General features: G+C 34.5%; 1 protein-coding gene across 7 annotated transcripts in view; it reads right to left on the bottom strand.

Annotated features, from left to right (window-relative positions):
• The window catches only part of nuf (rab11 family-interacting protein nuf), a 72,682-nt gene that overhangs the window by 15,376 nt on the left and 32,791 nt on the right, over positions 1–24,515 (bottom strand). For all 7 annotated transcript variants that reach the window (XM_076122375.1, XM_076122376.1, XM_076122370.1 and 4 more), the window contains 2 exons: positions 13,332–13,370; positions 12,866–12,983 (listed from right to left, as the gene is read on the bottom strand). In XM_076122375.1, the coding sequence (XP_075978490.1) occupies positions 12,866–12,983; positions 13,332–13,370 (157 nt within the window). The remainder of the gene's footprint in view (positions 1–12,865; positions 12,984–13,331; positions 13,371–24,515) is intronic.

Raw genomic sequence — 24,515 nt, 5'->3', positions numbered from 1 at the left:
GCTTAAATGTCCTCTAATTGTTGTCGTAAACAAGAATCAAAATATCGGGCAAGAAGAGACTCCGTCGAAGCCGATTCAAAATTTTCGACGGTTGCACTGACATCCTTTTGGAAAGGACAAGTTATGAATAATGTTTGTCAGGATACCGAAAGTTTTCTTTCAGAATGTTAGAAAGAGTTACCGATATCGTAATATAGCAAGCGAAACTTTTAGGGAGACGCGCTAGTACGTGATGTTGGCACAATATCGCGTTGGGCACTAACCGGCGCGCGGCGGCGAGCACTCGGCCGACGCGCCCCACCCATTGACACGACATGATTATCAGCCGGCCCGAGCCGCCGCACCATACAAATAAACTTTATTCGCTCCCTGCACATATGCACGGCCGTCTGATAGATAGTTCCGAGGCAATAACCCCTTTCATAAGCTCCCCCAGTCTGGTTGCATCTCGTAATTTTACGGGCGAGGGGCCATCATGATTACACTTAGCTTTGCCAGATGGAGAGCGATTGAACTCGACTTCGATCTTTCGAATCCGTTTTATTGCAAAATTATTCTTAATACAATACAACAGAGGCAAAGTGAAAATACTCCATGAAAGAATATTGTAAATATTGTAATAGATTTTAACGAAACTGCGTTGTGAAAAATGATGATAGCTAGTAACAAAAATATGAATTGAAATCGAAATTAAACTATAAAAGGTATAAAAACAAACAATTTAGAAGCAGTGAAATTAAAGAAAGTTGTTGATACTGAAAGTGAGATGAATATGATAGAAAAAACGTGAAGCCATTAAAGTAGAGCCATAGATGTAACCGGCTTTTGCGAGGTGCAATCACAGAGCACTCCGACATGTAACTATGTATTACTTGATGCCTATTTGATTACTTGAATAGCCTAGACGAGTTTATATACAACACTACATAGTCTCGGGGATCTAAAGACAATTAATGTTGGTCATAATTTAATATCGGAATGATATCAATTAACAGATAAAAATAGAATCTAAAATGAGGAAGATATACATGATGAAAAAAGTTTCCTGTACTTTCAATTTGTAAAATAGAAGGTAGAGCAAAGCAGATTACAAAATGTTGTTCCAGTTTGAAAGTAATGCTACACAGATATATTAAAAATAACTAAGTAAAGAATTATTTAATAGAATACTAAATCGAAATTGAGGCTATTGTTCACACCGTGTGAAATTCGTGGTCGGGAGTTTGAATTGGATACCACTGCTGGTTCTATTTAACGGATAACAGACACTGTGAAGTAATCATTTAATCTACGCAGACATTGTGCCGTTTTTGTGACTGTGGAATTTTGATTCGGATAATAATAGTTATTTAAATAAAAATGAACTGTTCAGACCTAGCCATCATTATCGATGAAAAGTTATGGAAACGCTTGAATATCTTCAGAAAGCAAGAACGCAGCATTAAGTGAATGTTATTTGTTAAGATAAAACACGGTTAAATATTTAAAAGTAAAGGTGAAACAATCAGAAAATTGTCAGCGTATGGCGGAAACAGGTTGAACAGTTATGAAAATATAGAAATGCTTTGACAGTGTTCTACAGAACAGCACCATGAGTTGGTCGGTCTCTAGTGTTCGATGACCGAGATAGCTACATGCCCTTTCTCATTACAAAGAGCACGCTTTGCAATTATTCCACTAATTTACTTTTAGTGTCGGTAGTAACTTACATAATAGGTATATTTAAAACTTTAATTAAATTGACGAAACACGCAATATTGGGCACGCTAAGCTTTCAAATATCAGACAAAGGGCTAAAATATTCTCATTGCGGTAAAAAATCACGTCTTTTATTCAACATAGTTAACAATTGGCGGAACAATGCGATCTCATACATTTTAATACAGTTCATACAACCGTGGCAAATAGTATTTGCTGGTTGCCAACAAACGTCAGTCATGAATACAATTCTCAAAAAAAAAACTTTAATTATACGTAACAGGGCTGAGCAGAAATAGCACAGGAATGTGTACCTGCCACTTTCTCCGCTAGAACTTTACATAATTGCTGGAATGTATAGAAAATATGAAAAAGATTGCATGTTGATAGTACTTGTGAAGACCTGCAATGCAGTACGACTGGAAATTCATATTTAATTGAGTTCTAGGAGACTATTACCATCATCGATTTTAAAAAGAGTTCTAGAATATGTCCATAGGTAGAGCATTGGTTGAACTTGTGATTTAGTAAAACTATATCTGCAGAATTTTGTAGAACACATTTTTCTATAAACTTGCTATAACAAGAGGTAAGAGAGTTTTACTTGTCTAGGATACTATGTGTTAATTTATTAAGATATTTTTTTCCGCATATTATGGAAGTGGACACATGTCGTAGACTAGGAAAAGGAATTCCATCGATCACTAGTTTTATTGTTTACGCAGGTGGTGATATCATTGATGTATTAGCTATTTGCGATACTTTCCTGATTGCTTTTGAAATATTAAACAATGGCTCTGTTTCCCGGAAGATTCTGGCAACACTTTACTGTCAATCATTTTCAATGCTTGTGTTCAAACAATAAATTGATGTTTTAAGCTCGATGTAAGTACTAAAATCAGGAAATTCTGAAAAGCAGCTTTGGTTTTTTACTTGGGTAAAACATTTACGTCTTCACAATTTGTTTACGACACTTACCAAGTATAGTGAACAAAATTAATGCTCATTAGGTAACTTTTAAATGAGGTTCATGGTTTTCCTTGACTCGGCTTATACAATATATCATGATCGGTATTTATTGACGTCTGAATAAAGTTTATTATTTTTAAATTCGTTATTTTTTAAATCTTATATACGGCACTAGGAATTGTAATAAGTAACTCTGCTAATAAATAATGACAAAACTTCGTTCAGCACGAAAATTTTCTTATTTTATTTATTTCGATTGCAGTTTTCCTTGCAAGAATAGCAGCCAATATATCATAGTCGAATTCGCTAACGATTTCACATTCAACTGCACGTTAATCTCTAACATTTATATTAAAACACCAATTACTTTATTAATTTTAACATTTATATGACTTAATTGAAATATCCTGTCATAATAAGACTTGTGTAGGTAATAGCATCCGTGATACTTTGGAAGACATGCTAGATTTACAACCAAAGATTGTTCCTCTATAATTTTATTTGTATTCAGTAGTTGTACCATTAAATGAATAAATGAGTGATGCTAATTGATTTGTTTTGGTTGATATCGTACAACTGAAAATAAAGTCTCGTATTAAGTGTGCCGATCTCCGGCCGAATAACACTTTTTTATGCAATTCGCTGATACAGGAAACATTATTTTACTGCAGTTAATTACGTAAATGATTATTTACGTCCTTTATAGCAAGATATTTTATTATCACTGTCATCTTAATAAATAATTGCGGAGTCTTTACACGCAGATTTAAAATTGCATGTTTGGCGCAGTGGTTAACGTGGTCACCTCGCTGCAGTAAACGTAATGCCACGTGTGGTGGGTTCGAATCCTACCCGGGACAAAAAATTGTATGACGAGCACGAGTTTATCAATTAATTTATAAGTATCTAGAAGCATATAAGTATGTTTGTCCATTATTTGGTTGCCATAGTACAAGCTCTACTTAGTTTGGAATCAATTAAGCATGTGTGAGATTTCCAATAAATTTGATAATACCTATTTATTTATATTATCCCGAATATTAATTACAGAAAAAGGTTTTATAGATGTCACTGTTCTATCAGCTTTATTACTTCTAATGATATTTTTTATAACGGTACCGTCGTGCTATGTCGTTAGTGGGGAGCTATTGTAGTGTAGTTTCTCATGCAACTTTTAACATGTTCGGTATTCCCCGTTACTCATTCATTATTGGATTAGTAAAGAAGGGAGCTAAGAGGGGTGCCTTTATTGGAATTGTCCTCGTTGAAAATGTACAAAACATTTTCGGTAATATTTGCTTTTATTATCGTACACGTGCGTTTAAATAGTCGCGATACGTCTTGTTGGACAAAGAATATTATGACTGTCATTAATGTTAAGTGAAGATTACTAGACAATAGTCTGCTTTACATAATTTTCATATACGTGCCTGAGTATTTACTTTAACTACGGCTATTGGACTACTGGAGTTTATCTGAACAAAAACACAAATAAAAGTCGAAAAGCTACGAAAAAAAGTCATCATTTAATTGGCCGAAGTATACGCCCCGTCACACAATATGGAGCACCACAAGGCGCATTCTCGGTCCCGTCTTCGTAGAAGTAAACAGCTAGAGTCTACGGCAAGATAGAATTATTTTCAGTAGTGCGATTGTCTACACCTCGGTACTGTCAAGTATCGAAAGTTTAACATTTAAAATTGCCAAAATAGTTCCTACCTCACCCGTTAGAGGCTCTGATCAGATTTTTATACAAAATTTCTCGATAGCTAGCCGGTTGTCGGTAGTCGATGGTAGTAGAGGATCGAGCTACAGTGGTCTGTAATTAAGTGGCACTAGTGTGTATCGGATCTTAATCTTGCCAGTTTCCGCAGTTAGCACGCGGGGACATTGTCTGACCTCGCGAGGTTCAAGGCTGGACTTTACTCCGAATAAAATTCACTGACCGCATTCATGCACCACATTATGTATGTAAATAGATACTAACATTTGTTTTTTCGCTAGTTTTTCGTAAGCATTGAAATGTTCGAAGTATTTTTGGATAATTATAACAGGAATTCAGTATTAGGACTGCTTTCGCAAAGATCACAGTGATTTACTAATAGTTGAACTATTTATTTTTAACGAGGGATACAATTGTAAATATTATCTTTTGTACAAATCAAATTTCGATCATAAAACATTACAGCATTATTTACGTTGATTGCAGACAATCTTTCAATTATAACATTTATAATTAAATACGTACACTGAGGTCTGAGAGTTATAAAACCGTAAATGTATCGCAGTAAAGGAACGATTACAAACGCGCCGCGGGTCATAATGTTTTACCTTATAAAGGCAGTTATAACATAAATTTATTAAGGAGAGAATAGAGAACTATTACCTGATATAGATCAATATTTAATTAGGCATCTAATTGTAAATAAAATGTCCAATATTAATATGAAAACTCTTTGAAACATGATACGTGATCATTAGTCACTTGTTTCACAGTCATTACCCGATATCACTCAGTAAGAATATCTCTTTATTTAGTTTAAACCACTTAACGATATTGACGATGTTTGGTAGCGTTCTTCTTAATTACTGTTTGTAATAAATAAACTCGTGTTACACCCATATCTGTCTTATTTTGGGCAGTTACATGAGCGCGCTCTCTATTTTAAATGATCACATCATTGAACACGGGACTTTGCTGATCAAAACATGACACACACCTAAATGGGGTACACTCGTAAAAACACACAAATTACAATCTTAAATGAAAAATTTACAGTTTCAGATGATGTTTTAAGTGCTGGCAATAAAATCGTTAGTGTTTGAACAATCAAGTTATTAACAAAGCGGCAAAAGTTTCGTTTTTCATTCGCAGAAACTCGGATGACATTCCTCTTTATAGTCATAAATTTTAATATCAAATGCATCCGAGAGATGTAAATCTAAAAAATCACTTTTCCACGCAGACGTGAGCAATTTGCAGATAAAAACTAATAACATTGTTTTGGAAGATTCTGAGCGAAGTAAAATGTTTTGTGAGCTAGCGATTGTCTACGAAACACGGTTCTGTATTAGAAGTCGGTTCCGGCTGCACACAAGTGTCATCTCACGGTGTAATTACAACAGTAATAATGATCATTGCTAGTTATCAGCGCCATCTTAGATCTGTGCCACATATAACACGTTCACACCACACTCTGATCTTTGCGCCCTAAAAACTATATCAATTGCTTTTTACATCGACGTGTGCCCCAGATGGGTGACGTTGCCCCCCGTACCGAGCCATATTTAGTCATTCCGCGAAATTTTCTCAGAAAAAATATGCTAAGCTCCAGCGGAAAATTACAGACTAGCTCACAAAAGGCAGAATTGAAAAACGTTCACACGAGTAGAGCGTTTCGTGATCGCAAACCTTTGATTAGATTATGGTATAGTGTTTCAAATATAGTGTTCTGATTGTACTGAGGTAGAGCATTAATTTAATTTTGGTCAAATTGGTATTTCCTAAGCTTACTGCCTAGTAGTTACGTGGGCAGGTTTTTGAATGGCTATCGATTCAAGTAAGTAATACGCACTAATGATTTAAATGTTCGTGAAATTATACAGCAAGTGTAGAAAACAGAGGAAACGAGTGAAGGTCTCTCGATAAGAGAAAAAGTTACGCGAAAACAAACGGAAACCGGTACACTTAACAAATTAACATTGGCGTTAAAACGAGTATACGACTTATACGAGTGACATGAATACGCGGTGTAGTTATGAGATAAGGCATAAAAATTAATTATGAAGGATTACGACGTTGAATGGTGTACACTGTACAGTGTAGTGCAATACTTAATGACGGGTTTGTATCTCGCGGTGTGTAAGCTCTCGTCATCTGCACACAATATGTTTGTATTCGCACGCGTTCGTTCGCACCACTTTCCGTTTCACATTACCATGTTTTTGTCAGTCCCACTCGTAACACGATGTAAATAATCTCGTTAGATAATAAGCCGTTTTACCGTCATACTCTTGTTCCCTATTCACGATAAGTTTGATAGATTGTCGACAGATAACATCAACGTGCTGTAGCTCTTGATTTTATGCAAGAACATGCTTGAGAATTCCAATTAAGAGTGCTGGAGATTAACATCAAATTATGTTATGAATATTTTAACTCTTTATGGTTGTGAAGTTTCTTCTGAATTCGTGATACGTTCTGAAGCAGTACTAGAATTGGATGATAGAAAAGAAAGCTACAAAGAATAGGAATTGCTTCACGATTATAACAGAAACCATAGCGAGAGCCATAAATAAAATGAAACGCATTGATGTCATCATAAGTAATTATAAATGCGAGATATTTCGCTGGTTCCCGATATCCTTGGCACAGTTATACCACCCACGTCGAGACTCCCACTGCACGCGAGGCTGGCCCATTGTTTAGTACTTCGAACATTAGTCTAGTTATAGCTCAACCTAACCGGCAATTTATGATTGCTTTGTTAGGAAAAATGTAATACTGAAGAAGGAAGAGGAAACTACAGATCTGTAATACTTGACAGCCGTAAATCAGAAAATAATATAAAATCGGATAAAGATGAAATATTTATTAAGATCAGTATAAAAAGAAGCTTTTGTGCAGCGTTTAAAAACAACAAACGTCATTTAATGTCTTTATCGAGATATACAAGTTTGTATGTCAGTTATTGACCTGAAAATCTCGATTATGCAAAGATCAATATTGCATTAAGCTACTATATTTTATATAAGTCGTTATGATTGTAATTGTTATTAGTTTACATAACAGTGCATTGTCTGAGCACGATGTAAAGTTCGCCGGACGTTTGATTTATGTTTCACGTACATATTTGTCACGCTCAAGTCACGTTGACTACGTTCAAAGGGGTTACCTTCCACAGCGATACGCTTCTAATTATCTGTTTCATTTCTGAATTCATGCTTTTTATTACCTAATAGATATATTTGAGTCTTATTTTTATCGTTTACGTTATTTTACATTTTAGCTTTTTGTGTAGGATACCTATAGTATTTCATAGTCGAAGAGATAGCAATAATATGTAGAATTGTAAGCCTGACTTGTCAGGCTGTTAAAGAATTGACATTTTTAAGTCTAAAGAAATAAACTTTTATGAAAATACATACAAACATTAAATCACGCCTTTCCACAGGATTAGGCCGAGACCAACGAACACCACTTGATACGATACTTATTAAAAGGAAAAAACTAACGTATAAACTTCCCTCGCATTCACATCCATCAAACATATAAAAAGCATATTGTTAAGAAAGGTTTTTCTCCCAGTAATTAAAGTTATTCATACAGTTACTGGTGTTCGATGAACCGTTATCGTATGCGTTCGCGCATGCGCGTGAGTGTGATATGCGTGATCACACTCGTTCCCCGCCATTTAAACAAAAGATATTATTAATATGTATGTACAATAAATACAACAAAAACTTTATTGAATACTTCACACGACATGAAATAACAGAACTTATGTAATTTGTTAATAATATTAAAGACTAAAGCTAATTATGTAGACCTTAACATACATACATAAATACATACAAACATGCATACTAAAACATAATTTTACGCCTTTTTCCAATAGGGGTAGGTTACCAAAGAACTATGTTATGTTCTACCAACAGGAAGAATCTTATTATAATGGCTATAGTGTATATTAAATATATTAATTAACATCGTTATATAATATTGTAAATAAATCAATTACAATATACAACTCTGCCTACATCTTCGGGAATAATTGGCGTGATAATATGTATATTAATTAATAGTCTTTACCACAAAACTTTGTTTATTTGTCCTTAATGTTATATTAAATGTTGTTGCGCAATATAAATGTACTCCAGGAAAGTACTTGGTAAGGTATTATGCAAAATTCAATGGCATGCAGTTTCTCCCGGCGCATTGTCTGCATTACGAGACAAGGTATGGTACAAACTACTTATCAAGCGAAATAACAGAGACTATTATACCAAGGGATAAGGTTTAAAATGGCTTGGCAATGGGTCTAGTTAGGCTAGGTTTACAATTGAATGGTAGGTTCGCGAACGTCGGCCGTATTGTGCTGTGTCCCCTGTGTCCGTGGCTCTATGTTATGTTTTATCAACAGGAAGAATCGCAATAATATGGCTATAGTGTATATTAAATGTATTGTTTACTACTAACTACTTCTTTAATATTTTTATTCTGGGGTCTTCTCAATGCTCTGTTGGATCAAAGACAGTGTGACGTTAGGAAACGCTTCATATTTATACTTTGAGTCAGAGGCCACACTAAAATTAGTATCGGTACTCGTATTTTCATATTATGTAATAATTTTCATATCATAATTAAGTCATAATAGTTTGAAAATATGCCATGATGAAAATGTTCTCTACAATAACTCGATTGATAGGGACCTAGAAAAATACCCTGTGGGATCCTAACACTACGGTCTCTAATTGTGCATTTGAACAGAGAAAAATACATGTAATTAGTAATAACTTTACATATAAGTAAAAAACACTTTATCCGTTACTTCAAAATTAATCCTAAGAAGGCAGGAAGCTGTTTCACTTTTTCCGTGAAGAGCAAAAGCCGAATATAAAACAAAAACAAAGAAAGTTGAATCACTGAACGTTCCGTGTAACGTTTGTTTACGTTCAAGTACAGCTGCCATTGCTCATATCTGTTTAATATTTACTTTGAGAGTCTAATTTTAGATCTAAATATAATAACTCAACGGTGACTGACTGACGGACATAGTGATCTATCAACGCAAAGCCCAAACCATTGGACGGATTGGGCTGAAATTTGGCATGCAGGTAGATGTTATAACGTAGGCAACCGCTAAGAAAGGATTTTGATCAATTCTACCCCCAAAGGGACAAAATAGGTAATGAAAGTTTATATGAAAATTCTGCTGGCCGTGAGTTTCTTGCTAGCTCTTCTCATAAGGCTCTTCTCCCTTTCCGAGCTAGTGGTAGATTCAGTAATTGTAACGACTATCATAAGTGTTAATATTTGGCCTAAATGAATATATGATTTGATTTTGATTTTGTTCTAAGTCACAAACCCCGCGGTCGAAGTCGCGATCAAAAGCTAGTTAATCATATCACTAGTGCCGGGCACGCATCTGACCGGAAGTGGCGTGTACGCAGCTGAGGAGTATATCCGGCGTCCATTACTGTCGCACTAGGTAAGACTATCAAATGAACCGGCACGACCATTGTTCAGACCCCTTCCTTCTAATATACAATGCTATTTTAAATAAGGTCATTGAACAGAGATTATGGATAGTAATGTATTTATGTTGCCTGTGGAGAAAATACTCTTACGAATTTCGTTTTAGAATTATCTTTTGTATACATTTTTTTAATGTTTATATTTTAGTATTATTATTTTGAATACAGTTAGCTTTTAAATGTATTGTATTTTAAATAATAATAACAATAAGTTGTAAATATAAACAACAAAAAATCCTTTAATGTATGATTCTTCAAGTAGGGAACAAATCTACAACCTTAACAAGAACACATCAGTATGATGGAAATCAAAACGATTAATAAAGAATCTTTAATTTGATTATCAAAATATGCAAGCAAAAATTGTGCCAATTGGATTTATGGAATCTGTAGACCGAATCGCAAAAGATCACCTGATAATAAAGAAGTACGAGAAAGTGTTGTCAGCTCTGAATGTACAACGCGTAAATATTTATTTTTAAAGTTGGCCGTTTGCCAACATGACCTTGCACTGATGGAAATAAGTAGTTCTTGCATAAAATCAGAATTTAGTGCAAATATGATTCATACAAATAATGGTGAAAAAAAATTGGGGTGAGGCGTCCCACGGTTGGTTTCCATTATTATAGTGATTGAAAGATTTATTCGCACAATGAAATCAAAGAGGCTCGCCCCCTTTACATGGGACTAACATTATAAATAGCGAAACGTGGATAGCGTATTACAGGCGTGATGTTTTGTTTGTTTGCATGTAAAATCATAGAAATAAACGAAAAGGTTTATTTTTTCCTCATTTTTCTTGACGTTTCGTCTCAAGCGCTACCCGTATTTTCCTTTTCTTGATTCAGAATGTGATGACGATTTCAAAAACTTATTAAAGGTGGACGAATTAAAGCATATTTAGAATTTCAATAAATGTTAATAGTTATTTTATAACAAAGTCATAAGTCAAGCACACAAAATGATAGAATAAAATGAATAAGTATCACATATTCCTAAATTAGCAACAAAGACATAATTGCGGTCCATATAACAAACATTATAATGCTGAAATATCCTGTAAGGATAGCTTAAGTACCGAAGTGGGTAAATAATAAATTCATTTAGGTATTATGTGAAACAATAACATCGACATATACTGTATTGGAATCATACAAGCATAAGCACATATTATTATTTTATGTACTTACTTAGTTAATCTTTTAATACATTGACCTATTTCATTATTATTGTTTATATTTATGTAGTGTTTATTATTTGGATTATAATAATTGTATTACAGAGATTATTTATTGAATTACATATTATAATTAGTTTCTTGCCCGTTCTTATCATCTCCGTAGGTCTATACCTACTTATAAGGATTAATTATTATTTAGCTTCTAGTTTTTGATCAGTAGTATAATATTGTTCACCGGTAAACTTAACCCCATACTATTCATTCGTAGTTTGCTTTTTTCAACAAAAATAATACAGTAATTCATTTCATTTTCAAAATATTGTGTAATACACAATATTTAAGTGAATCGACTGGATATTTTTAGTCATGGTATTGACATTATAGTCATTTTTTATCAATGTGCTCTATCAATGATGCCTTTAATAAGTATTCTATTTAAGCAGCATACTCAGTGGACTGCCTCCGTGGCGCAGTGGTTTAGGTCGCCACGCCGATACCACTGCAACGGGAGGTCGTGGGTTCGATTCCCACACGGGACAATTATTTGTGCGATCCACAAATAATTGTTTCGGGTCTGGTTGTGCTTTGTGTCCGTTGTTTGTATGTTTGTAAAAGTCCCCGCGACACAAGAGCAATTCTTAGTGCGGGAGTTGTCTTTTTTTACCCAATTTTTACCCAATTTTACTCACTTAGAATCAACTATTCCCTGATCCGGCGATTAGAAAACAAATCGAGGAGCAATCACTTTGTTCATAAAACTTACCTACAAGTTACACCTTATATCGATGATGGCGTATTATTGTTATCAATAAGTAAAGGATTTAATGACAACAAGTTGAATAATATAGACCGGAAAAGGAAATATGACGATCGATTAACAAACAAGTTAACTTCGCATTACACGGCGAAGTTTTCTAAGAAAATTGTCTTGTGCGTCGACGTAGTGACTGGTAACGCATGAATGGACTCAAATGATTCACGCTTGTACTAACTACACGATTACTACAGATATTAGGATGATATAGTCATTAATAAAACCACTGAGACGATGACACAACCTATCATTTAGTTTTCGTTACACATCGGTGTGAAGGTACGTATGGTTCGGCTAAAATAAGCCGCTGTATCATTTCTTTAGTTCGAAGGAAATGCTGACTAAACGTGTTATGTCATCGGATATATGATATCAAAAATTTTAATCTTATATTTTATGACTATAAATAAAATCATGAAATATCTAACGTATTAAATGTCAAAGTATTTAGGGACGTGGATTTTGTGGATTTAGAAGTATCTAACTATAACATATTCTGAAATTAAGAAGGAATTTTCGTAGAATTTTATCGGGTAAATACTAAGCAATAATTACTAGTGTCGAGTAGTAAGTAGGTGGTTAAGAATAAATTATAATAAATGAATGAGTATAAGATACTATGGAAGCAGCTAAATTAAGTCTGTCATGCTAGTAAAATGTTAGCACTAAATATAACGGTCATAATGACGGTCAGGCTAAAACAGTAGAATTCTAATTGTGTGGCTAATTAACACCATCCGGTCAGTCAGGAATTCAAAGTCCACTTTTTGAATGCAACTGTCATTTTGTGAGAGCGTACCACTTGGTGGATTTTGTGGTTTGTATGTTCCCTACCCTAAGTATTAGCGCAAGTTCGAAATCCACCATGCAATAACGAGGTATTCCTCTAATTGAATAAAAAGAGTATGCAATTGATAATGTTCAATAAGCAAATATATCTAACTGACCTTATAATTGAGGCCTTGGACATCTTCCTCCAATGATACATCGGAGTACATGTCGTCCGCTGGCTCCCCGCCCGAGCCGCAGCCCGAGGAGTTGAATGACGACGAACGGTATAATTGGCTGAAACAAAGTCACTCCTCATTATAGCGGCATTTAATCACACCCAAGTTTGTCAATTGTTCATTCCTTAAATTTATTAATCTTACAAGATTTTTGACTCTTAGCGACATCTGTTGGTGAACTTTTGTAAACAGGTAAACCGCCATCTATGTTCACGGCAGTAAAACTAAATGCTTAGTCAGGTTGAGTTTAGTATGCGCATAAATTTATAGATGGCGCTGAAGTATAATATCTTCTTAATATCGCTGAGGTACTAGATGGCGACACTTTCGGCGATGCTTAATGAATTTCTGAGTGTGGTTTGACTTTAGTACTGATTTACTTAAGAAAAAAATAATATTAGCATACCTAGCTAAGACATTGGAGCCGATTTGTCGTTTCCCAGAGCTGAAACAAATAAAGGAAATAAGTGAATTACATGGCATATTGCATAAGTGTATGATCTACATAAAAATAGGTGTAGAACTTGGAAGGGGTATATTTTAGGAAAACCATTTTTCCTAAATTCCTATAACGCTTAAGAAAGAGGCAATGCGCGTATATCAATGGCCAGGTAAAATGCCTTTGGAATGGGACATGCTTAACATGCTTATTCTTAAATTAGTTGTAACTAGAACCAGTAGAAAATAAAAGAAAACGAGCTTCACTCTCATAATGAAACATTAGTGACGTCTCAATAGAACTTTGAATTAATTAATTACTACCTGTGACTGGTAATCTTACAAAGAGACTAATGAATGGAGCTTCATTCATTAATTTGTGGTCGTTATTTAGGACATAGCCTGTGTTTAGAAAGACACAGGTACATATTTTACTATTTTTAAGTAATGTAACTTCGTTTTCGCAAGTTTTGTCATTTGAGATTGAGACATTGGATTTTTAATAAGAACAAAAAAGTTAGCCTTTTTGTGAGAATAAGTTAACAAATAGAATCTTTACGTTCCCTTCCTATGCATGGAACTTTCTTAGTGCTCCATTTTCCTAGATTAACATGATTAAGATTTATTAACAAGTCATCTAATTACAATCTATACAGTATTTGTCTCACGGCTAATGGGAGCCGCATGTTACGAATGGAAGGCATAGCGTGAACCTAATAAATCGTGCGTAAATCACGTTCCACCCTGTATAACTAGTAAGTATACAGCCTGTATAATGTCAGTCACGTTTGTAAAGTATAATCACGACGGTAAAAGTATGTAGCCCGGCAGTGGAACACGACCGCTGCATACCAAGTACTCGGCGATACTAATAAGTTAACTTAGTTAATTAACTTGGGCTCTATGTCCGGTGCTCCACAACATTGTGCGTTAGAAAGAAGGAAATACTTTAAAATGTATGTGGGTAATGTTCAAGCAATTATTTCATATTATTACTTACGTTTACGTTACGTGAGCCATTGTGAGATTTTTTGTAGATTACGTTCATATTAAATGACTAACGTTCCTATGCACGTAGATAATGTTATCTAAAAACTTATACCGTTGAACAATAGTTACGTAGCGTGACGAATCTAGATCCTTTTTTTTACTGTTTTAGCATTTAAGGTCAATTCACACAACAATATAGTTTGCATTATTATTTTAAAAATATCTTTTGCAAGGTTAAATGACGTTTCTTTATTCAAAATACTGTTTAGTAACGGTTCTGTTAACGATCTTGGGTTTCCGTTTGTTTTTAAAACAGTAGTTACCGGTTTTGGGGTCGTATGGGTTGCAACATAAAAATAGTACGTTAAGCTATTTAATTACTCAGTTAATAGCTTTATTTGTGAAGTTAGAATAATAAAGTTTGTATGTATGAATGGTTCGACCTTCTGTAACGCACGCTTGCATCATTCAGGTCATCCGACCGCGGGTTACTTCGGCAAGTGTAACCTATCGTACCAACTTGGTCTATCTAGTTTTGAAACGATACAATTTGCTTCTTAATTATACCCAATTATCCTTGATTGCGAGGGTATTGTATTAATATGCAGTCATTTGTACAATACTCTTGCGAAACATTTTTATTCCGGAAATTCTAGGAACTTGACTAATCGACTGACTATGCTATCGTTAGTTATCTATGACGGTAAAATAATGTAAAATTTTAAACAATATGAAGTTAAATTACTATTTCACTTGTTTCCCGTTCCGTGGAATTATTAATCGATGTTGCGATAGGACTATTAAGTGTTAATGAGACTGCCGCACACAGTTATTAAACGAACAAATATTGCAAATATCACTGAAAACTTGATAGTAGAGACATTATAGATTGTCATCTGTATATTGGTGCGGGCGTACATTCTGCGTCTTACAAAGTTTACGCTCTATTTCTTTCGATTTCAGAACGTTTCAGACATTGGGAAACTTCAGCTGAAACCCCTGTCATTCTTAATTAGACATTTTCGTCAAATTCCCAATTTGGATGTTATTCTTGACGTTTTCAAATTTGCTAATTAACGAACCCAACTCATTATTATTGCTTGGTGCTTAGACCCGGTATCGACATTATTTACATAATAGACTTAGGTCTACATTTCGCGGAATTACATCACTTAAGTAAGTGCTATACAGAAATAGAGTGCAATAAGCCGATTAAGAGATTTGACTGAAGCGATTCCGTGTATTATTCAGTTCACTATCGACTTTATATTACGCTATTAGACGGATATAAGGTGCAGGTACATCGTTAAAATAAGTTGCAAAAGACAAACGTCTTCCTGAAAACTGTTCTGTACAATTTCAGTTTTAAAGATTCATGACATAACATAAGTAATCTTTACTTGGTATGACTTGACCGAAATGTATGTATGCGCAATACTTTTGAACAAGTAAACTAATCTGTATAATTATTTTTTAAATTATGTTTTTGTCCGCCGGGACAAGGTTTGTATGGGATCGATGGGATTAAAATTACCACGGGATTGGAATCAACGGTATAAAATTATACTATACCCGGACGAAGTCGGGCAAGTGTGCTAGTAATCTAATAATAAAATCTATCTTTTATCTTTGACGGAACGTTGAAAATATAAGTAGCAATTAAAAAAGACACGAAGCGTAGGCATTTTCTTCAAAGAAAGAGCGGTAAGTCGGTGCTCCTAGTTAATAATTTCCATGGTTTGTCAAGTGTATCGTTTCATCGGCCAGGACGTCCGTGGGGAGTGTCGGAGAAATCGCAACCAGCGAATGAGACATGGGTGCGCGCGCGCCGTGAAATTGTGTAAGAAAGTGACGCGTTGCCTACCAACTGCTGCCAGTTGCCAGTTGCTACTGCTACTTGCACACCTCCGTAGCGCGATTCTCTACAATTGGAACCATCCAGTATCGAACTTTGACATTTATAATGTACTGCAAAAATAATTTATATGATGTCCGCTAGAGGCGCTGATCAGTACAAAAGATTTCGACAGTTACTCGGCTGGCGATACTCGATACTATAGTAGAGAATCGGACTACTATCCTACTCATTACTGCACAAATGTCTGAATTGGATCGAAAGTTTCGTGAAGGCAATTGGTCACAAATTATATGTTGTTATACTGATTGGACTGTAGTAAAAATGTCTACAATCAGATATATACGGCCATTTCTAGAAAATAAATTATAATGACTGATTTATATTACTGCCGCACTGATTTATATTCATGTTGCAGAAGAAGTCACGTTTAGCGGCTAATTATTAGAAATTTTCTGCTCAAAATGTAGATAGAAGACTATTTCAAACCGAAAAAATAAGTCAATTCTACCGATAGACACAAAAAAAATGTATGATTAGCCTAGGTGTTAAAGACTACTACCTAATAAACTTATTTCCTCTGATATAATATTTTTATACGTCTCTATTTTACTACTGTACAATATGATGAATATTGCATGTGTACATCAAATTATCCAATAATATAGCGCATTTACTCAATGGACGACCGGTTTCTTACAACTGATACAGTTATACAAGAAGAATTACTCATTTATTGTTATTAAACAACATTAATTTTATTTCTCGATAATTAATAACACATTATTCGGTAATATACCTCTATATTATACGTGTTTTATAATCTACAAATGATTATGTCGGCCATTTGTAATTGTAGTTTTTGAATGTCCGCATTTTTTACCTTGAAAACTTTTTGTTCTATTTCCTCGGTCCGATTTGTAGTGGCATTCATCCCTAATGTGAAGCGTGAGAATGAGAATCGTTTTGAATTCTTTAAACCTGTTCATATGACTCGTACGGAACGTGATCGTGATTTCGTAATCATGTAATTTGCGGGAAATTACTACCATTGCGTCACAACTCTTGTATTTTTTTGCCTGCAGCTACAAATAACTAGATTTAGACTACTCAGGGTCTAAAATGTCATTTGCATTAGTATAAACGTGATTATTTATGTATAAGTTTGTGTATTAGGTACAGTTTTCAACTAACTACTTCCCTATTATCAAGGTAAACTTACTGTAACAATTTAACTCAAGTACAAAATAAGTAAGTATTTGATTGTTTTTGCCGTCGTTTTTGTAAACATTGGTCCTATTTATTTTTTGAGTGGCACTTTTAATGACGCGTCGAGTCATTTGGCACGTTATTTTTTTGAAATATGACCTTACATGAACAATGACGTCAGTACACATATAAATTGATGTGTTAAATTTAACTTGACACTTTAAGGTGGCAAATTTTATTATGAAGCAAGTCAATGTTACATTTCTGTCCTTGCAACACCAATTTAAGGAGGACCTCCTACGCTTTGTTGCACAAAACACCAAAAAGTAATTTAGAGTGTTACTTTAAACGTAGTGTCAATGAGTTCTTCAATTGATTACTGAGTAGGTGGAGGAGAGACGATTGCGAAAAACCCTGAGGAGGATGTCAATGGTATAATAAATATTCTGTAGATATGATTCATATTATCTAGTCTGAGAAAATACCTAGGAATATATGGGAACAGCGAACAGGCGAACAAGTTTCCTGATCAGTCTTCATCCTAGTTGGAATTTAATTCTAGGAAAGAAGCGAACCTATTAAAGGTTGTTTTTCTAACAAATTCCCCGAATACGAGTATTAGATTCAGGAATTATCGGCCTTAAGACAAAATAAAGCTTAGATCTGTCGATAGATCTTTACTATATTTTTAAATTAAAATATCATTCCCATAATTGACAGTTTGACATTTTACATTACCATGACAGGATACGAAAGAATGAAACAATAAAAACATAGCATGGTTAAGTGTGTTTAGTGGCATATATTATGTGCCATTGCTTAAAAATACAATGCAGTGGACAGCAATAAAATACCCATGCGTACACATTGTTGTCCCACTGTATTTGCTTCACAATAAAACAAGCATTGAATTACGTCATTATCGCGCCATAACTGTTCTGATTTTTTTTTATCTGTCAAACTGACAAAGTCAACGTGTGAGTTACAGCCCTGGGATTCTGGACGTTGAAATCAAAGATAACCAGTGTCCATATAACAATGATTGAATCACTAAAAATGTTGGTTAACATCAGGAATGTTCGTGAAAATCTTTTTGGTGGTGTGTTAATTCAACAATCATCCGGATTATTCAACTGTTAAAGAATGTTTGCTGTACGTTTTCCTTTAAGCAGTCACGGATGCCTCTTCAAATTAAGCACCACATATCATTAAAATTGCTCACAATCATAACTGTGATCTAACCTGTAGGGTCGCTTTCTGTAATGCATGTAAACACCGTTCCGCTCCAGCTTTACAAACAAATAATTGCACTGATTAAAAATTAACCACCAATCCGGTCACATTCACATGGAACACACACCACACTTGCTTTTAAACCATCACCAATTCATGATGCACTGCACAGGCACGAAATATTTACCGGTGGAATTCAAATAAAAAAAGTGTTTGATTTTTGAAATGGCACGAGGCGTACGGCGGCGGTCGCGCTCGGTATATTCGTGCGGGCAGCCGCGATGTACTGACGCATCAACAAACGCAGCGGTGGACGGTGGACCGGTCAGCGGACTACACCGCGAGGTATGAATTATCCACAATAGAACAGACAATGGCTGGCGAAACACTCGGCGTTATTAAATTATTAAGTGGCTCGAGGCGGTGGAGGCCTGGACGGACGCAGGTACGCTAATGTCTGCACATAACTTAGTCAACCGTATCGATATCGTGATGTTTTCGGTATGCTAATACACAACCTGTTGTTTGACGCCTCTGCATTTGGATGTTTTAACCATTTTTTATAAAACGAGCTCAAATCGATAACTGGAAGTAAGCAAGGAACTGGATCAGATGATGGAATGCGAAACAGAGCAAACTGATTTTATAAAATACCACCAGAGTCAAATTATAGAGAGTCGTGCACATAGAATTATGTGTTATTAAGGGTATTGCATGTACAGGTGAGGATAATTTTATATACGACAACGTAAATAATAGTGTAAGCAACAAACACGAAGAAAACGTGCACTATATGGCCGAAGAGGCTGAATAAGACAGCCTAGAGAAGTACGCAATCCTTAGCACGGGATGTTATAAGTATAACATTGCATACAGATCTTGATAATTGCTATACAAAGATGTTATTATTCGCGAGATTATTATACAGGTATTAATAATAGGGGTAGACAGATACACATGCAATATAGGTCTTGAATAATTTGCATGAAAAGAGGACATTCGAAATCCTTATGTCTACTTAAGTACAATAAGTTTATAAACAAATTACATCTGGGGGGCTATCACGTATCTCAGTTGTCAAATATTTGAAAGTCACTACCCTGTACATTGTTTTCTCCCTTAGAATACTGTGGTTAGCACGTTACATCAAAGCAGCAATGTACTGAATAATGACCATCAATTTGACGTACACTAGCTGTCAACTGAGATACGTGATAAGCCCGCTGGAGTCAACAATAGAAGTGCCTTTGCAATTACTAGAAACTCAATTAATGTAACTATGTAGGTCTAGGTCAAGTAGGTAGTACAATGGTCAAAGTTTAAATAATGAGTGATCCATTAATGAATGAAACCTGATCTAGTATAAAGATATCCACGGATAATAGAACAAAGCGTTCCAAGCCAAAAGGTTTTGTAACAGATGAATCATTTGATGGCCGCATGTAAGACGAAACTGCCTATTACCACTATTACTTATTCTGTGTGACAAATTACAGTTGTTACGTCACAAGATTTATTACCATCATTTTGTTCATTTGTTCTCCAAAATGACTGTTGCGAGTTCGATTTTAAAGCTGTTGCTTTATCCCATGCTAGTAATAGAGGGTTTTATGCTATTTTGTTGTTTCTGCTGTTATTTTCTTCTAAATTATATCCCACGACACGTTCACCGCTGGTCTGTCTGACTCCAAGGTATTTAGATGACAAAAAACTAAAGTGGTTTGATGCGTGACTGCGTAGATTACACTAGAAAAAGGAATTGAATAATGTGGGTAAATAATATTTATATTCCCAGCATTGTTTTTACGCTAAATAAATGTCGACTTTTGAACTCATATAATATATACTGCTTAAAAAAACTGTTATAAAATGTCCAGTGCGTCATTATATCTGTGCGATGGTACTTGTAGTTTCCGGGATAAATAACTAACGTTATCTTCGCAATCAGCGAGTGAAATATAATTGCTTTAATAGAATTTACTGCTTTGCGCTCTTACAGTAATAAGTAGTTATAACAGCCTCACGATAAATGTTAAATATTAACGAGTAAGAAACGCTGGTATTCTCATTATCGTGTTATGGAATTAGCAGCCATGACACTTCGTATGAGAACAGAATGGTAAAATAACAGTGATGTTGTTACTTGTGGGATTAGAAAATATTATTACAATAACGTTGTTTGATGTTTCTTGTTATTTATAACGGATGGTGCCTTCAATGTAAATAATTTCTACATTAAGTTTCGACCTAAATGATTTTACTTTTTTATTTATTTAGGATAGATATGAAAAGATGCTTTGAGATAAATCAAGTAAGTTTACATTTAATTAAGTTCTTTTAGTTATGTTACGTCTTTAGATAAATCTAGAGATTTATATAAACACCATTTAAAATATATGTCCGTGAAGTTGTTTTCAAATACATTTTATAGTACAATTATTGACTTTGCTGATTGTCTCTTCCACACATCTCGCACAATAGACAGAAAAAGTTACAAAATGTGTTAATTTTGATCGCATTAGTGTAAAATGGTAATTGTTTCACAGTGAAGGGTTACAATAGAAGTGATTTACATATATTGTTTTACATCGTAATTAGCGATGTTCATGTGATTATGTGTGTGTTATGAGTAGGACTAGAGAGGGTGTAAGCGCGTGCGGTTGGGCAACCGCGGAACGCGCCCAGCCGGCCGGAACAACGCAGTTCACTTTCTTGATGAGAATCCGCGCAGGCGCCTCTGGTGCATCGCTCTCATACCGTGCCATAATTACACTACAGATAATTTAGTTTCTAATAACATTTTTCCTGGTTTTTATATTCAAGTCCAAAGGTTTTACTGTGTTGTGTTTAACCGAGGTTAAAGTCACTGAGCTTACACTGAAGTCACATGCTCAAGTTATTTTCTTTGAATAGAATTCGGGTTACGTTTTACAAATGCTTATTTGTTGCACAAATCTGGGAATCTATAAGCGTTTTGATACGACAAAAAAGGAAGGATTGAAGACTCATGGGGTTTTCCGACCCAATGAGAAACCCCGACCAAAGATCTCAATCTTATTAACGATTCAGAATCATATTTATGCAAAACAGATTTTATACCCGAAGGTAACCGATATAATCTAAAACAAATAGCATCAAAGGCTCAGCGCAGTGTATCGCAACATTTAGCATTGGGTTTCTAACCACAATTATTGCACTCAGCCAGTGGCGCAACTGCTATTAACGTTATTTTACGTTATTCTTTAGAAATGCTAAATTTGCAGGAAACGTTAGGAAGTTACGCAAACGTGTCACTAGTTGCTACAGTTTTATTTTAACTGCTACTGCTATTTAGCACTAGTTTATGAATATTAATTAACTTGATTAACATGAAAGCGTGTTATATTTTGATCTACTTTTGCCTAGAGTATTGCAAATGCCTCAATTGTATTACGCACCGGAACGAAACCATGTGTATGAATAAGTATACAATATAAATTGTATGTAATTCTTTTGTTAGTACACGGTATGGCCACGTAACGCAATGACAGCAGGAAAGATTTAACGTTTATGTAAAAAGTGAGAGGTTATTCCGCATGTTTGCACTTACTCTAGTATTTTGCACTTCATAAATATTATTTTTATGAGCAAATATGAACAATGACATTAAACAAGCTAAGCTGTTGTTATTTTTTTTGGATGTTTGCTGTTTTATTCATAAAAATATATGAAGTTGTGGAAGGCTTATAAAGTGTTTAGTTTCTTTCACTCCTTATCGAAAATAAAAAGAGAAAAAATATTATAGTAGCATGTTAACTAAAATAGGTTTGTAGTGTGTTTATAATAGTACAAGCAGATGCTTTGAGACAAAAACTTTTAAGTCTCGGGGCCTTTGTATGATGCAAAGGACTGCTTACTTGGAGAAAATGGGTCAACCGTATGAGAACGTAAATATTGGGTTTGGCGGGTTAGGTCATCGGGTCAAAGAGGTCAGATAGCAATCTTTAAGAGATACGAAGGAGGTCTGATAAAATGATAATGTTAATTTATGATTCCTAGTTAGGATAAGGACGTTGACTATTTACGTTTGCGAAGTGACGTATGGTTTTTATTACCGATTGTGTTTGTATCAAACATTAGTTATTCTCCGCAGTTCTTGATAAGCGAGCCTAGTACATTTTAATATACTTTTCATAGCACACGATAAGCTTCAGATTGATTAAAACGCGTGGCAAATCATTTAATACAATAATTTCCTCCGATTTCCTGTTATAAGTGTAAAATAGAATATTTTTATGATCTAAATCACTTCGCAGGAAGTCACGCGAAGGTTTATTGACAGCTGCCAATTGTTCCGCCGAATTATTTATGGCACTTCAATATTTTAGCCACTCTATCGGGAATTTTGTATGGATAATAAATGGATCGTTTTCATTCTTCAGGCCTATGATGTATTACTCATCATTTTTGGAGTGCTCAAGATCTACCTTGAGTTTTATGACTAACAATAACTATTTAGCTAGATTTGTCGTAAGTTAAATTGTAGACAAGTATCAAGCAATGGCTATTTAATATTTCAGAAATCGGATATTTCTTATAAGTATGTATTTTTGGGAAAAACATATATAGTTATTTTAATATATAATACATATATCCATATTTATTTATTACTATTAGAAACTGGAGGTAATTATATACTACAAAAAAAAAATAATACCATTGACACGAAGAAAAAGTATGTACCTATTAATTCGGTTTCTGTTTCATACTTATGTATGTATCTATTCAACTATGTCGGTATATTTTCGTTTGAAAACTTTCAGAGCGATATTTGCATGTTTGCTTCACTTATCGCAAAAGTAATTTCTTTTCCTCGTCTTCCAGCAAAACTAATATCGTTTTATCTCGCTTCGTTAAGCAGAAAAGTTGAAATAGTAACTTTTCTTATTCTTTGTGGATTACGGAGACCGGGGTTTTCTAAAAAGATTCTTAGAGAAAGAATAAAGATCGTCCCCTAATCTTATTTTTAGAAGCTTTTGAAAGAGATAATCACTTTTTTACTTGTAATTTTCTAGTTGCTATCTAATTCTTAGAACTCAACAGTTTTAAACCATAATCGGAATAATACATGTCCTTAATTACTATGGGAAACTGTAGGTCGATAATCTCAGATTGTTTTAGCTGTTCACATTTAATTCTGACGTGATGAGATGACTCATTGACGTACTCAAAATAGTAACGGCAGCATTGTTTCCAGTTCACAATAGAGTCTACCACTACCACACTCATACTACATTTTATTTAATGTATCATAGTCTTAATTGTTAAGGGATAAGGGGGATAATTGATTGGCAAATAGATTGACAAGTGTATGGTGGTGGTATTGACATCGAAATGTAGTGGAATCTATCTCGATTGACGGCTGTCTGTCCTCTCTATTCGTGGCCGAGCTTTGTTTAACGTTTTCCGACTATGAAAAGGACAACAGGAAGAAAGGAACACTTTGTAGAGAATAGACCAATATTGTTACTTTGTAGTTTAATCGTCGATTTAACGAGAAATGGGTTGATTTTGACTACATTTCCAAAATCAATTCACGTTTATATAACCAAAGATTTTATAAAATCCAATTCTAATTTATTATTGTGTTGGAATCATCCCCCGGATAGGACGTTATCGCAAATTGAAAAATAATGCTTATTGTTTATTACTATTGAATCGTATGTACACAATTGTATAATTTACATATTTATTATTCATATCTACTGTTTTATCACCAAGGAAACCCAGACGCCATTTACATGGATCGCAATTATTTTTTATTAAATGACTTACTATTTACCTACTATAATTTGCAAAAGTTTTAATGTGGGAATCATAATATAT

This window comes from Anticarsia gemmatalis, chromosome 14 (genome assembly GCF_050436995.1).
Source record: "Anticarsia gemmatalis isolate Benzon Research Colony breed Stoneville strain chromosome 14, ilAntGemm2 primary, whole genome shotgun sequence".
Lineage (NCBI taxonomy): Eukaryota > Metazoa > Arthropoda > Insecta > Lepidoptera > Erebidae > Anticarsia > Anticarsia gemmatalis.
Note: the sequence above shows the minus strand (reverse complement) of the source record. Positions and strands in the feature narration are given on the sequence as shown.